General features: G+C 49.3%; 1 protein-coding gene across 3 annotated transcripts; it reads left to right on the forward strand.

The window, feature by feature from the left end:
- The first annotated feature begins 773 nt into the window (after positions 1 to 773).
- Positions 774 to 10,619, forward strand: LOC149865235 (GTPase IMAP family member 4-like). Of its 3 annotated transcripts, none has more exons than XM_090048125.1 (3): positions 774 to 1,032; positions 4,888 to 4,974; positions 7,750 to 10,619. In XM_090048125.1, the coding sequence occupies exons 2-3, from the start codon at positions 4,932 to 4,934 to the stop codon at positions 8,715 to 8,717; spliced, it is 1,011 nt and encodes a 336-aa protein (XP_089904251.1). In that variant the 5' UTR covers positions 774 to 1,032; positions 4,888 to 4,931; the 3' UTR covers positions 8,718 to 10,619. The 3 variants fall into 3 exon arrangements, with proteins under 3 accessions (XP_089904251.1, XP_089904250.1, XP_089904252.1); XM_090048124.1 differs by having other exon boundaries at positions 774 to 1,027; XM_090048126.1 differs by lacking the exon at positions 4,888 to 4,974 and having other exon boundaries at positions 774 to 1,027.
- Positions 10,620 to 16,091: the final 5,472 nt, after the last annotated feature.

The following is a 16,091-nucleotide window of genomic DNA, read 5'->3' on the forward strand; positions in this document are numbered from 1 at the left end:
CCTCTTCTGTTTGTTATTTCTTGACACTCTTGTTGCATTTCTACTCTAAAAGGAGAGTGGATTAGACTGCTGATTTATGGCTGTTATTCATGGACGTGGGCTTTTACTGCGGCTTTCCAACACACTGTCAGCATATACATGCCCAGAGGCTTATTCTCAGCTATGCCATAGTGAAGCATGAAAGAGACCTAGCATGGGCTGGGAACCTGGCCCACTATTTTGTTCAAGGTGGATGGAGGTCACGGTCTGGTGCAGGGGGTGTTTCAGTGAGGGATTGCTGGGATAAAGTTCTTCTAAGATGCCATGTGATGCCTTGAGACAGCTTATCAGCTGTGGACACCATGTGGACACCATGTGCTGTGAAGCTGCGTCACAGCAGTGTTCATAGAGCTCGTGTCACAAACTTCACTTGTTCTCCAGGACCACTGTGACTGGGCATCTCATGGAAGGACAACATCTGGTCTAAGAGCAACGTGAGGAGAGATGAGGATTTCTTTAGGGGACAGAGCTGGGATACAGTTAGACAAGCTTCCCCATGCAAGGCTCTTGTTCTTCATGCCTGGGGCATTTCACACACCACAGTGTAGTGTGACTTTTGGAAAGTCCCACCAGTTCAATCCACCTTTCCCCTGGAGGGGCAGCATTTGAGCTATTCATCCTAGTTCAGGCTGTTCACAGTCACGTAGCAGAGACTCCAGTTTCATTATGAGCACTCTTATCTGTTGCTGGTCTGCACACACCCTTTCCTGCAGCATTCAGAGCAGCTCCTGGGGCTCTGGGTAGCAGCAGCCCAGCCCCTGCCGGTACATGGGTGGCAGTTTCCACCACTAGAGCCCCCTCTCTCTCTTTTGTTTTTGTTTTACACCAGTTTATAGTGTGAAGCCATTGCTAAAAAGGAGAAGTCAGAAAAGCCAGGTCATTTCTGTGCAAGGCAAGCTGCTTGGAGCATGAGGCAGAAACCGGAAACATCTGAGAAGCTGCAGGCACAGCACTAATCTGATCTCTCAGCTGGAGCAGCACCCCAAAGGTAATGTGAGTAAGGGGAGAGGGAGAGGGATTTCGGAGAAGAGAGGAAGTGTATTGATCTGGCTAGAAAGTGTGCTAAAGAGAATGAAAGCACAGATGACTAAGCAGGACAGACTGCCAGCACTCAGCTGATTCCTTTGTTCTTAATATCAGTGGATGCATCCACACTTGAGCTTTACTGCCGAGTAGACTTCTCAGCTCCACAGTAAAGCATCACAGTCTATATGTATGCTGTTATCATGGCACAGTAAATTAATTAACTCTACTGTAAGATAATAGCATTAGGAACAGTAATTAAGTGCAACTAAATGCATATGTAGTCAGTTGATCGCAGGCATAAATTGCACCCGGTCAGAACAGGCAGCAGGGGCCAGATTCCTGCCTGCCACCTAGCCACATGGCTCCACAGTTTTAGCACTCTCGTGCCCCAGCCAGCTCCTTTGCTGGCCACCGCTGCCTCTTGGAGCCTGGGGCTGACCCCACAAGCCTTCTGCTAGCCCAGGCTGCTCCACCCCTCCTCAAAGTGCTGCTGTCCCAGGAGCACATGTAGACTGCACTTGGGAGCAGTGTACTGGAGCTTATCATCTCACCTTAAGGTCAGGTTCATCTGCATCCACCATGTATGAAGCCTGTCTTCAGGAGTCCCAAAGCTGGAGTGTATAGAAGGAGGGAAGCACACAGCTTACTAAGGAAGGGTCCAAATTGTTCTAGAGATCTTCAGCTGCCCAAAGCTATCCACCCAACTCTTAAAAAACTCAAAGGATGGATATCCCACAAGCTCTTTGGGCAGCCTGTGCTCTTGCTGAGCCACCTATAGAGTAGATACAATTTTTCCTGGTCTCCAAATTAAAGTTCCCTTGCTGCAATTTGAGACCATTGCTTCTTGTATTCCTGTCTTATTCTTGGTGCTCTTAGACTGCCTGTGAAATAAGTGCACCTCCGAGCACAGATTCAAACAGGAGGGCTTCCAGGTACACTGGCATTCTCTCTGTCCTGTATGTTGTGCTATCCCTATTGGTAGTAACGTAACAGTATTAAGAGTGCTGACTCTGATTTTATTCTGTGGGGAGAGTGATTCCAGAATGAAAGAAGAAGGAGGCAGAGACTGAGAAAGAAGTCAGCATAAAATGGATGAGCTTGTGTTCACCAAAGCTTGTGCTCTCTCTATACCTTCTCTAGCTAGTCTATAAAGTTATAGATCTACCCTGCCTGACTTCAGACTAACATGGTTGACATAGTTAACTACCTCTTTGTGGAGAAAAGAAGAACATCAGAAATACTATTTACTGGGTTAGGCGTCAAGTTAATCCAGACCAGTTTCCTGTATCTCACAGAGTGTCTCTAAAGGACACAGTATTTTCATAGTTTTCATAGACATCAGGGCTGGAAGGGACCTCGGGAGATCATCGAGTCCAGCCCCCTGCCCAAAGGGCAGGAAGTCAGCTGGGGTCATAGGATCCCAACAAGATAAGCATCCAATTTACCCTTGAAGGTGTTCAATGTAGGTGCTTGAACCACCTCCGCTGCCAGACTGTTCCAGACCTTGGGGGCTCGGACAGGAAAGAAATTCTTCCTCGTGTCCAGCCTGAAACGGTCTTGCAGGAGTTTGTGACCGTTCGACCTCGTCATCCCTTGGGGCGCTCTGGTGAACAGACGTTCCCCCAGATCCTGGTGGTCACCCCTGATCAACTTATAGGTGGCCATCAGATCACCCCTGAGCCTGCGCTTTTCCAGGCTAAAGAGTCCCATGGCTCTCAGCCTGTCATCGTAAGATCTGTTTTCCTGACCTCTGATCATGCGCGTGGCTCTCCTCTGGACTCTCTCAAGCGTCTCCACATCCTTTTTGAATTGTGCCCAAAACTGGACGCAGTACTCCAGCTGCAGCCTCACCAAGGCCGAGTACAAAGGGAGAATGACGTCCCGGGATTTGCTCGAGAAGCATCTATGGATGCAAGCCAGTGTTCTGGTCGCTTTACTAGCTGCTGCATCGCATTGGAGGCTCATGTTCATCTTGTGGTCAATGATGACCCCCAAGTCTCTTTCTTCCGTAGTGCTAGCCAGCGTAGCACTGCTGAGCCTATAAGGGTGCTGCAGGTTTTTCCTCCCAAGGTGGAGAACCTTGCATTTTTCGGTGTTAAACACCATCAGGTTCTCATCTGCCCATTTGCTAAGCCTGTCCAGGTCAGCCTGGATCAGCCGCCTGTCTTCTGGCGTGGATGCTTTGCCCCAAAGTTTGGTGTCATCGGCAAACTTGGCCAGTCCACTCCTGACTCCAATGTCCACATCATTAATGAAGAGTTTGAACAGTATGGGTCCCAGGACAGAGCCTTGAGGGACCCCATAGGTCACAGGGCACCATGATGAGTGACTGCCATCAATCACAACCCTCTGGGTCCGACCACGGAGCCAATTTCCCAGCCAGAGGATCGTGGTGGAGCCAAGGCCACAACTGGGCAGTTTGGCCAAGAGGTGATCATGGGATACCAGATCAAAAGCTTTTTTGAAGTCAAGATATATGACATCAATCTCTTCTCCCTTGTCCAGGTGATAGGTCACCTGGTCATAGATGGAAATAAGATTGGTCAAACAAGACCTACCCGCAACAAACCCGTGCTGGCTGTCCCTTAGGATGTTAGCCTGGGCCAGTCCCTCAAGGATGGCCTCCTTAATAAACTTTTCCAAGATCTTCCCCAGGATAGAAGTCAGGCTAATGGGCCTGTAGTTGTCCGGATCCACTCTCCTCCCTTTCTTGAAGATCGGCACCACATTGGCCTTCTTCCAGTCTTCGGCCACTACACCAGAGCGCCAGGAGTTTTCAAAGACCCGTGCCAGGGGCTGGGCTATGACGCTCGCCAGCTCCTTGAGTACCCTGGGGTGCAGATTGTCAGGGCCGGCTGACTTGAAGGTATCCAGCTTCTCAAGGTGTTCCTTCACGAGGTCAGCATTGATGGAGGGTAGGGGATTCCCATCACCCAGATTTCCCTGTCCCATAGCAGGCATGGGCATCCCGTGGGACTGATGAAAGACTGATGCAAAGTACCTATTTAATAGGCTGGCTTTTTCCTGGGCGTCAGTTGCCCCATCTGGTTTAGCAGGGGTCCAACATTGCCCTTGCTTTTCCTTCGGCTCCCCACATATCTGAAAAAGGACTTTTTGTTGTCCTTGATGCCTGAAGCTAGTTGGAATTCAGTTGCAGCCTTGGGTTTCCTGGTTTTCTCCCTGCAGGACCGGACGAGTGCGGAGTAATCCTCCTTGGAGGTGAATCCCATCCTCCATCCTTTGTAGGCTTTCATTTTTAGCCACAGTAGGTCCGCTAGGTCTCTGGAGAGCCAGGGGGGCTGCTGTGCCTTCTTGCTGCCTTTCCTCCATGTTAGAATAGATTTAGCTTGTGCATTGAGGATCGCTTCCTTGAGAAGCAACCACTCTTCTTGAACTCCCATCTCCCTTTGCAGGTCCTGTGCAGACTAATCTGTCCCCTGCCCTTCTTCCATTGGTACTTCCAGTAAAACAATTAATCCTATCACATGCTGTAAAAATATTCAGGTATGTGGGCTTCAGTACTTATCCTACCCTTGAGAATATTAAATATGACTTTTTGATTGGGAAAATCATGGTAGCTGAGTGGATTTGCATAATAGCTGCAAAAGGGAGTCCCTATTCTCAGAAAACTTCTAATTTGTTAAATTTCATGCAATGAAGGTGCTTAATTATATATGTGACTAATCAATCAACAACCCTTATCAAAGTGGAACTGAAGCCCTACACACACAAAGCACACATAAAGCTCTCCGTATCCCTTACTGGTGGCCAGGTTTCTTCTAGCACCTGGGAATTTTTGTTTTAGAAATTATTTTTCCTTAGTGTTTCTAGGTGAAGCTGGTCTGTTGCAGATATTCCAGGGAATTATGGAAGAGAGTCTTCAGGAGAGAGATGAAGAAATTCCACAGGGTGAGAAACCAGCACCTGTATATGTATAATTGGGGCAGATAGCAGTGATTTTAAGGACCACTGTTGTGACCTCCGCTTTGCACTTTCCCTTTTAAAGGCTCCTTGTAGCATCAATCTCTAGCAGTGCCATGGTTTGCATCAGGTCTCTGACATCTGGCAAGATAAAAGGCCCCAGACAATTGAAATGGTCTTTTTTCTTTCCACACAAGTTCCCTGAGGGGGCAGCTATGAAATCATTCATTAAGTCACCACTGGTCCCTCCTCTCCTAATTACATTTCTCAGTCAACAGCAGAGCAACCAGCCCTCAGACTGCCCTGGAGAAGCCCACATAACAGTAGTGATGGGCTGAGCTGAATGGGGTAGAGCCAACTAGGCCCCAGATCAATGTTCATCTAAGCGGATTAGGTTGGAAGTTTGCTAGAAGTTTTAGTTTCTGGGTTTTTTTAACTAGTTAGTAACTTGGAATCTATAGGAGTGTCCACACATGCAAGTATGTGCATTTGTAACAGCTCAAATAGAAGTGGTGCAAATTTGAGTCAGTGGACTGCGGCTGCAAAGTTGGCCTTTGAGCAGCACTACTGCCATGTGTGCCCCCTGGCCAGCCATTTGGGCAGCTATTGCCCTGAAGATGTTTCTGGTCTGGTGGCCTGCTTTGAAATGTCAAAGCATGTCCTCCTGGCCCCAACTGGCCAGGAGGTCAGCCACCTCCAGCTGGGTCCAAGGTGCCAGGACTGAGCAGGCAGTGTCCTGCCACTAGCCTCCCTATCAGGAATTCTGGTGTTCTCTATCTGAAAACTGAAAAATCCCTGAAAATTTCCTGAAGTCACTGTGTAAAATACCCTGAAATCCATGTTCCTCCACAATTAAAACAAAAGACCACTATATATAGAAAGACAGAGAGACAGCAATCAGTTGGGCAATGCTTTATTGATATATCTATAGTATTAAAGCCATTTGTAAGCCTACCAGTGTCTCTATCATCATCATCATAAAGTGAATTCTAAATACCTATATGTTCTTCTGCCCCCCATAGGTGCCACAGCCCCCCAACAGGGGTTACATCCCCACCACAGGGGTTACAGTCCTCCACAGGGGCTACAGGTGTTACAGTTCCCTTACAGGAGCCACAGCTCCCCCACAGAAGCCACAGACCCCCAACAGGGGCCAAATGGCCCCTGCAGGGGCTACTTCCCCTGGAGGGCCAACATGCCCCACCCCTGCTTGCCCTCCCAGCCCCCTAGGTTGCTGCCCACTTGGCCCCATCCCCCACCAGCTCCTGAATCCCCCCTGGAGGCTTCCCCATCCCCTGCTTGCACCCCCAGCCCCACATGGCTCCCCCCCCGCCTCCAGCACTTAAAAAAAAAAGCCTCTACTCACCACAGAAGCAAGGGCTGTGGGGGCTCCAGGGCCTCTTGGCAGAGCTCCCCATGCAGCATGGCATTGTCGGGGACAGAAGAGCCTGGGCTGGGGCCACTGGGACTGTCTCCCTACCCTATGCTGTGCAGGGGTGGGTGGTGCAGTGACCCCGATGGCAGCTGCTCCTGCTAGTGAGTGAGAGGGTTTTTTTGTTTTTGTTTTTTATGGCTGGGACACTGGGGCCTGGAGAGGGAATGATGGGTGGGGGCAGGGGGTGGGCAGGGGATAGGACCAGGTGGGGCAGGGATTGGAGAGATTTGGGGAGATGAGGAGGGATGGGGCTGGGTGGGGCAGGGATCAGGAGGCTCAGGGGGAAGGCAGCAGATGGGGCCAGGTGAGGCACCGACTGAGGGGCTGGGGGAGCAGGCAGGGCCATTGGAGGTGCCCCCCATGGTGCTCCCCCTCCTCCAGCCCCCCATCCCTTACCTGGAGTGGCACCTGGGTCCAACTCCCTGCAGCTGGCCTGCTGCTTGCCCTTCATGAGCATGTTACCAGAGCATCTCTGTGGAGGGCCCAGCCTCTGTTTGCCTCCGGGGAAAAGGCTTTGAGACTCTGTAAGATGCACGTGCACGCTCATCTGGACATGCCCTAAGGGTCATAGGTGGGTGCTGGATCAGGGAGAATCCTATGAATGAGACTCCATGACAAGGAACAATGGACACAAGTTATTAGAGAGGAGATTTAGATTAGACATCTGCAAGAACTACTTCACGGTCAGGGCGGCTAGGAGCTGGAACCAACTTCCAAGGGAAGTGGTGCTGGCTCCTACCCTGGGGGGCTTTAAGAAGAGGCTTGATGCCTACCTGGCTGGGATCATTTGAGCCCAGTTTTTCTCCTGCCCAGGCGGGGGGTCGGACTTAAAGATCTACAAGGTCCCTTCTGACCCCACTTCTAATTCTATGATTCTATGAATAAAGCAGGTATTCTCTATAGTCTTCCCACAGCCAGTACACAGTTATGTGGAACTAATTTCTATTCTAGTCATCAAATGCAAACCTGGGGGCTCTGTTATGGGAACAACATTTACTGGTGACTTGGAACTGGGCTTCATCGCATGGAAGTGTAGGTTCTGCCTGCATAACTTATTTAGTCAGTGTCTAAAGGTGCATATCTACAAAACCTTCTGACTCACTGCAGACAAACAGGACTAACTATCTCTCTCTGACTTGGATAAGATCTACAGACTTGTTTCATTTTCAGAATAAGTCCAGATTTCTAACTGTGTCCCTTAGTCACATTATTTTAAAAGAAGTTAATTAAAATATGCTTGTTACTATAAAAAGAAGACACTAGAAGCCACCCATCTCTGTATTACCTGTGCCATGCTCTGATGTGTTGGCTGAATTTGTTTCCAACAGACCCAAGAAATGGTGGACGATACACAGCAGACTCAGAACTAAGGATTGTTCTAGTTGGTAAAACTGGTGCAGGGAAAAGTGCCACAGGAAACACCATCCTAGGTCAGAAAATGTTTGAGTCCGGTCTTTCAGCAAAATCAGTCACCCAGGCATGCAGCAAGAAGGAAAGGCTCTGGAGACAGAAGAAAGTTGTTGTTGTTGATACTCCTGGCATTTTTGACACAGATAAACCTTCAGAGGAAATTTATCGTGAGATCAGCCGCTGCATCTTGGTTTCCTCCCCAGGGCCTCATGCTATAGTACTGGTGGTGCCCCTAGGCCGCTACACCAAGGAGGAACAAGAAGCAGTCAAAAGGATACAAAACATTTTTGGAGAAAGAGCCCTGAGATACATGATTCTGCTGTTCACCCGCAAAGATGACCTGGAGGATATGAAGCTGGAGAAATATTTAAAAGAGTCAAGGGTCGCTGGCATTCAGGAGCTGCTCAGCAAGTTTGGACAAAGTTACTGTGCGTTCAACAACCGAGCCACTGGACAGGAGCAAGAGACCCAAGTCAATGAGCTGCTGCTGATGATAGAGAAGATGGTGCAGGAGAATGGTGGCACATGCTTCACGAATGAGCAATATGACTTTGCTGAGAAAAAGCTTCAGGAAGAAACCGAGCATCTGAAAAGAAGGTATGCAGAGGAGCTAGAAATGAAGATGATGAAGTTGCAGTTGGACTACCAAAAGGAAATGCAAATGCTAGAGGAAGAACTCAAGAAGGTAAAAGGAGAAGTCAAAATGTTGCCAGAAATGAAAGCCCTGGAAGAAAAGCATCAGCAGGAGTCAGAAGCAATCAAGAGGTATTATGGGAAGAAACAAGAAGAGGCCAGGGAAGAAGTGGAGCGGGGCCCAATATTAGAAATAATCCAGAAAGCATTTAAGCTTCTGGTTAAAGAAATTCAGAAATGGTATTTGGATTGAATTGCATTTATTCCTCTCTCCCCTGGGCTTTGATACTGCATGGTAACAAATCTAAATCAAGCTCATGTTCTTAGCTTTGGGCCACTAATTGAATAGCTTCGGGATTCAGTACAAACTTATAAACCATATTTTTAATTGTTCCAGTAGACGTAGTGATCAGGGAATAAGTATATTGGATTCTGCCTCGGTGGGGCTTTGTCCCTATTTTTCAGTTCTCTAGCACATTCAGACAAAACATCATTTCCTTAAAGTCCTTGCTCCAGCCCATTACAGCATAAGTTTTCATTCTGCAATTACCATTAAATGATGTTGCTAGCAAAATGTGCCAGGTAACCACAGAGGTCTCTGTTTATTGGAAGGACAGATCAGCTTGGACAGCACTAGAATGATCTTGCCAATGTCTACCACCACCAAAACAGAGTCAAAGGGGATTTGCAGATACTCACTGACTTCATTCACACCTCTGTAGAGATGAATCTTCAAAAATGCTTAGTTCTAGATCTTAATTCTCTAAATGATGGTATGGGTTTTGGGACCTGGAAACATTTCTAGCTTTATTTTGAGCTGAAATTACCCCACCCCTTCTACCCCCTTTACATTTCTCAGTCACCACTTCCATTCCCTCATCCCTTCCACTCCTTTACCCCTTCCACAACACTTACACCCCAATACTCTTTCCTGCCATGGCAGGGGGTCGGACTAGATGATCTACTCACGTCCCTAATCCTAGTTCCAGCTCGGCCTTGGCCTTCCCGATTGCCTCCTTACATCCCCGAGCGACTGCAGTATAGTCATCCCTGGTGATGTCCCCTTCTTTCCGTTGGGTGTACGCCTCCGTTTTAGCTAGGAGACACTTCTGGATGCTTTTGGTGAGCCATGGAGGTTTGTGTGCTCTCCTGATCCCTTTGATCCATGTTGGGATTACCTCCCTTTTGGCTTGGAGGATCGTCTCCTTAAGGACTGATCACTCTCCTTGGACACCTGGCTCCCCTCCCCTCCGGGACCTCAGTGCTTCCCTGACTATTCTCCTTAGCTAATTAAAGTCCACCCTCCTGAAATCCAGAGCTGCTGCCTTGCTGTAGGCCTTTGCCACCTTGTGCTGGATGATGAATCCCAGCAGGTGATGATCACTGTCGCCCAGGTGGTTGAGCACCCACAGCCCCCTCACTGTGGCCAGCACCAGGTCCAACAAGGCGTCTCCCCTGGGGCTGTGCACCTCATGGGTTAGATGGAGGTCCTGCATTCTGGCTAGGAACCTACCTGGCTGACTGCTTTTCCGAGGAGATGTCCAGAAAGTTAAGGTCCCCTATGATGACCATGTCCTTGGACCTAACAACCTCCGTGAGCTGACTTAAGAATTCCTGGTCTAGCTCTTCCCCTTGGTTGGGAGGTCTGGAGTAGACCCCCACCATTAAGTCTCTTCCCCCTCGACTGCCTTGTATTCTAACCCAAAGCACTTCAGAGGGCCCCTCCTCTGATTCTTTGTTAATTGACGAGGATGTGTATTCCTCCTTAATATAGAGTGCCACGTCCCCACCTTTCCTTCCTATCCTGTCCCTTCTGTACAGCCTATAGCCCTTGATATTCACCGCCCAGGCATGCGTTGAGTCCCACCATGTTTCAGTGATCCCCACTATGTCCAGGTTGGTGTTGGCTAGCAGGAAAGTAAGTTCCTCCTGCTTGTTTCCTATACTACGAGCGTTTGTGTAGAGGCAGAATCTGCAACAGCCTTGGGATGATGCTTGTGAGTAAGCTACTTGAGATCTGATTAGATATCTAGCTGGCAGTAACTCAGATGCATGATCAAAAGTCTACCTCAGCCAGACTGTTTTGCTGTATGGGATTTCTGTGATACCGCTCTATCTTGTACCCTATTTTCACCTTACCTCTGTAATCAATAAAGTTCTCCTTTTTGACTGGTGTGGGAGACTTATTGAGGGGTGGGTCAAAATTATGCCTAAGAGGCCCCTTAGGTCTGCGGACTAAGGGAGACTTTCCTTTTTGGTCCCCGACTTGGGGAAGTGCCCCAAGTGCCTGTACTGGGTTGAGTTCTCATAGGAATATTAGGCCTGTGTTTCCCTGAGGACACAGGGCTGAGAGACAGTCCCTTCTCGGGGTGGTGGCAGCTTACATTACCCCCAGGCTAGTAAGTGTGCTCCAGGAAGGGGGGTCAGCTGGACACGAGGCAGTCCGAGCCTGGAAGGTGGTTGGGTGCAGAGAGGTGGGTGGCTCAATGCAGGAGTGCCCTCTACTGCTCCACCACGCACAGGTTGTGGACTGTTACAGTAAGAACTGGATGCCTACTTCCAGGCTGCCCACGAGATGAATGAAGCAAAAGGAGCAACAATGCCTGGAAATGCAGGGCAGAAATGGAGAACCACTATGTGGTCCAGCCAGGGGTTGCCTGGACAAAGGTAGTCTCTGGCCCTAGGAGGCACTGCACCAGGAAGACCACTGCCCTGGTGTTGAGCAACCCATCATGCATCCCAGAGCATGGTAGTCCGCCATCAGGTGATCAGGGCTTCTCCTGGCCGCATCATTAGTACTCACATGGGTGAGAACCATGGGGTAGTAATCGGTGGGCTGGATCACGGCCTGGATCATTCCCTTCTCATCCTGAATCTTTGCTCCAGGTAGGCAGTAGACCTCATGTGTCTAGGGGTCCTGGTGACAGATGGGGCCCTCGGTATCTCTCACGATGGAGTCATCTATGACAATCACTCAACACTTTTTCCTCCCTTACATCAGCACATTCATCTGAGCTGCTGGCTTCAGAATGTGAGGGCCTAGAGCGTCCAGTAACCACACCCAGGTGAAAGCACAGAGTAATTGTGGTGGAAAACTTGCTCCTGGGGGGGACTGAGGGAATTATCTGTTTTCCTGACCTGTTAGCCCATGAGGTCTGATGCTTCCTGGGTGTCTATGCCTGGGATATAATGGAGAGGATCCTCTAACTCATCCAGCCCTCAGACCACTACCCCATACTATGCATCCATATGGGCACAAATTACATGGATCATAAGAATCTTGGCTGGATCATGAGTAACTACAGGGCTCTGGGAGCACAGGTAGTTTTTTCCTTGATTCTCCTAGTAAAAAGTTACAGGCTCCAGAGGGAGAGGTGTATCAGAGAGGTTAACAGAAGACTCAAGTGATGGTGCTATCATGAGGGATTTGACTTCTTCAGCCATGTCCCACACTTTAGGGAGAGAGGCAGCAGCTTGGTGGGGAGGGATGGCCTCCACCTCTTTCTGAAAGGGAATGGGCCAGGATGGCTGACATACTTCACAGGGCTTTAAATTAGGATCGGTGGGGATAGATAGTCAATTAACAGTTCTAGCCCAGATCATGGCAACTGCAGTACTAACAGGTTAGGAAGCCCATTCCAAAGACAGACCAAGAGAAGTTCATGTCCAAGAACACAGGGAAGCTCAGGGACTCCCACAGAAGGCTCAGCTGCCTGTACATAAATGCCAGGAGTTTGGGAAACAAACGAGGAACTGGCCCTCCTCAAGAGTGACAATGATTATGATCTTATAGGAATAATGGAGACCTGATGGGACTCCACCTATGACTGGTCCATAGCTCTAGAAGGCTGTATTTTGTACAGGAGAGACCTTGTTGAGAAACAAAGTGGGGCTGTAGCTCTCTATGTGAAGGACAAGTATACTTCCCTTCAAACTGAGTTTAGCAACTGAGGGTGTCTTGAGACCCTCTGAGTTAAAATACAAAGGGAGCATGGGGAGGGGGATATATCTGTAGGAGTCTGCTACAGACCTCCCAACCAAGAGGATGAGCTGGATCAAGAATTCAACAGGGAACTGGTTGAAGCTGCATGATCCCAATGCTTGGTCATCATAGGGAACTTCAACCTTCCCACCATCTCATGGGAAAAACATGGCCAAATCTGACTGGTCACATAGCTTCCTCACTTGCACTAATGATCTCTACTATATGCAAGAGGTCTATGGGCCAAGTAGGGGGGAGGCACTGCTGGACCTGGTTCTGGTCAAAGGGGATGATCTACTGAGCGATAATGGGATCAAGGGGAAACTTAGTGACAGTGATCATGAACTGATAACTTTCTCTGTCCAATGCAGGATAGGTAAATGTCTCAGTAAAACAGATTTCCTCAACTTTGGGAAGGCTGCCTTTCAGAAACTCAGGAGACTTGCCAACCAGGCACTTAGAGACCATGACTCCTTAGAAAGAGGAGCCTACAAGGAATGGTTGTTCCTTAAGAATGCAATCCTCAAAGCACAAGGAAAGTCCATTCTGTCCTGCAGGAAATGCAGACAGTGGGTGAGGGTCTTCCCTTGGCTCAATAGGGAACTTTTAGACCTCCTGAAACTAAAAAGAGAATCCTACACCAGATGGAAAATGGGAATCATCACCAAGGAGGACTATGCAGCACTAGCCCACACCTGCAGAGAGCAGACCAGAAAAGCCAAAGCAGAAATCAAACTCAGACTAACCACGGGAATGAAGGACAACAAAAATCCTTCTTCAGATATGTGGGGAATTGGAGAAAGAACAAGGGCAACATTGGACTCCTGCTAAATACAATGGGGCAGCTGGCATCTGACTCTCAGGAAATGGCCAATCTGCTAAATGATTATTTCCCTTTGGTCTTCCATCCATCCAAAGGGGTCACCCTGTCAGATAAGATGCAGTGCATCCAAGGGGCAGGAGACAGGCCCACAACTGATGCTGATCAAGTAAGTAAACACCTCTATAAGTTTGTGTGGCAGGGCACTGTTGGTGCCTGCCACTTTAAGAGTGGAGCCAAGCAGCTAGCAGGTGCTTGATTGCGGTGGCCATTTTAGACCTCTGGCCACCTATATAAATAGAGAAATTCCCTGCTGGCAAGACAAGCAGTAACATTGCCTGGCTGCATGCAAGATCCTGGAGGTAAGGGCAGGAGCTGTAGGGGATGGTTTGGAGGCTCCTGATCCTGGGCATGACCTAAAACTGCATCCTGATGGGAGTGGGTGGCCTTGTGGTGCTTTTAGTGGTGTGGAAATGCCAGGCCAGTTACCACCCTGGTGAAAGGCTGATAGGTGTGCCTTAACCCAAGCCCTCACCTTGGGGTGGGTCATCTAACATTGGAGGTAGTTGTGGCCAGGCAACTACAAAACTACAGCCTCAGGCATCCAAAGGCATACCTTGACCTACTCCCCTCACATATGCCTGAGGCTGTAGCTTGGGCTGGAGGCCAAGTAAGGGGGCTCCATCAGAGAGATAGGGGTGAGTCCTGACCTCAGTAAGTACTCCATCACTTGGAGGCCAAGGGTGGGTTGAAAGTAAGACCTGTAGTTGAGCACAATGACCTGCTGCTTTGTGGGGGGGGGGGGGAGTCAGAGTCCCCGTGAGACCCTGGAGCACCAGAGGGTTGTGGTGTGGGTTAAGAATGCCCCTGTGAGGGGTGGCCCCAGAAAAGGGGGCAGAGAGAAAAATGTCCAGCACACCTACTGCCTAGGAAATGACCTGCTGGGTGGCATGGAAGTGGAAAGGGATCTTGGAGTCCTAGTGGACTCCAAGATGAACATGAGTCGGCAGTGTGACGAAACCATCAGAAAAGCCAATGGCACTTTATCGTGCATCAGCAGATGCATGACAAATAGGTCCAAGGAGGTGATACTTCCCCTCTATCGGGCGCTGGTCAGACCGCAGCTGGAGTACTGCGTGCAATTCTGGGCGCCGCACTTCACGAAGGATGCGGATAACCTGGAGAGGGTCCAGAGAAGGGCCACTCATATGGTTAAGGGCCTGCAGGCCAAGCCCTACGAGGAGAGACTAGAGAAACTGGACCTTTTCAGCCTCCGCAAGAGAAGGTTGAGAGGCGACCTGGTGGCTGCCTATAAGTTCATCAGGGGGACACAGAAGGGAATTGGTGAGTATTTATTCACCAAGGCCCCCCCGGGGGTTCCAAGAAATAATGGCCACAAGCTAGAAGAGAGCAGATTTAGATTGGATATTAGGAGGAACTTCTTCACAGTTCGAGTGGCCAAGGTCTGGAACGGGCTCCCAAGGGAGGTGGTGCTCTCCCCTACCCTGGGGGTCTTCAAGCGAAGGTTAGATGTATATCTAGCTGGGGTAATGTAGGCCCAGCACTCTTTCCTGCTTATGCAGGGGGTCGGACTCAATGATCTCTTGAGGTCCCTTCCGACCCTAGCATCTATGAATCTATGGTGAGGGAAGGGTCTGGAACCCCAGTGACAGAGAAACTAGACAGAATGTCTGAAAGTATAGAGTTGCTCTGGGAGGTTCCAGGACAAGCTTAGACCTGTTTGGGTAATTGGCTGGCCACTACCCTGGTGAGGGTTGCTGGAGAAACCCAAAAGACAGTACATCTGCCACCCAAGGTAAGAGCTAGCTAAAGCCTATGGCCTATGGGTCCACTCCAAGAGAGAGGAAGGCAGTACAAGTTGTTGACATGTGAAAGAGACCCTGTGAGAGAGTAGAGTGTGAGAGGCCCTAGTGAGAGGAGGGTGGTATGAATCTGTGTGTGTCTGAAGTCTGACAACAAGGCCTAAGCTTGGTCTGGCTGTAGGCCAGGAGCATTGGATCATCTGGATGCCATCTGTGAGGCTTGGGCTGCGATGTAGGGGAGGAACAGAGCTGCAGGCAGTGCCCCCTAGCATTGGGCAGCCTCCTGTCTTTATCAACAACTTAATTAATTAACAACAAGGCGTGGCATGCCCAAAGGCAAGTGTGGAAATTAGCACTGTGGGTAGTCAGGGAGCCCCACTTCACCACAGTTTGACATCCACAAATCTGTGGGCCCAGATGAAATGCACCTAAGAGTCATGAAGGACCTTGTGGCCATTATAGCATACCTTATGGCTGAGATATTTTAGAACTTATGACACCTGGGAAAAATACCAGAGGACTGGAAAAGAGCCAATGTGGTCCCAAATTTCAAGAAAGGAAGGATGGAAGACCCAGGGAATTACAGACCAATCAGTCTGACATTGATCCTTGGAAAGATCCTGGACAAAATTACCAAGGGTTACATCAGCAGCAGGCTAGTGGAAGGCTTTGGAAAGGCTAGCAAACATGGCTTTGTTGCTGGAAGGTCCTGCTTTACTAAGATGGTCTCCTTCTATGACCAGGTGATGCATTGCCTGAACAAGGGAGATGAGCTTGATGTCATATACCTGGATTTCCAGATGGCCTTTGACTTGGTTTCACATGATATCCTCATGGCTAAGCTGGAGAACTGAGGCCTCAATCATCTCGCAGCCTGATGGCTGGGGAACTGGCTCTGGGGTTGAACCCAAAGAATATTAGTTGATGGGAGCAAACCAATATGGTGTGAGGTGACTAGTGGTGTCTCTCAGGGCTCAGTACTTGGGCCAGTACTCTTCAACT

The sequence above is a fragment of the Crocodylus siamensis genome, chromosome 5, assembly GCF_052110815.1.
Source record: "Crocodylus siamensis isolate JL-2025a chromosome 5, ASM5211081v1, whole genome shotgun sequence".
NCBI classification, from domain to species: Eukaryota; Metazoa; Chordata; order Crocodylia; family Crocodylidae; genus Crocodylus; species Crocodylus siamensis.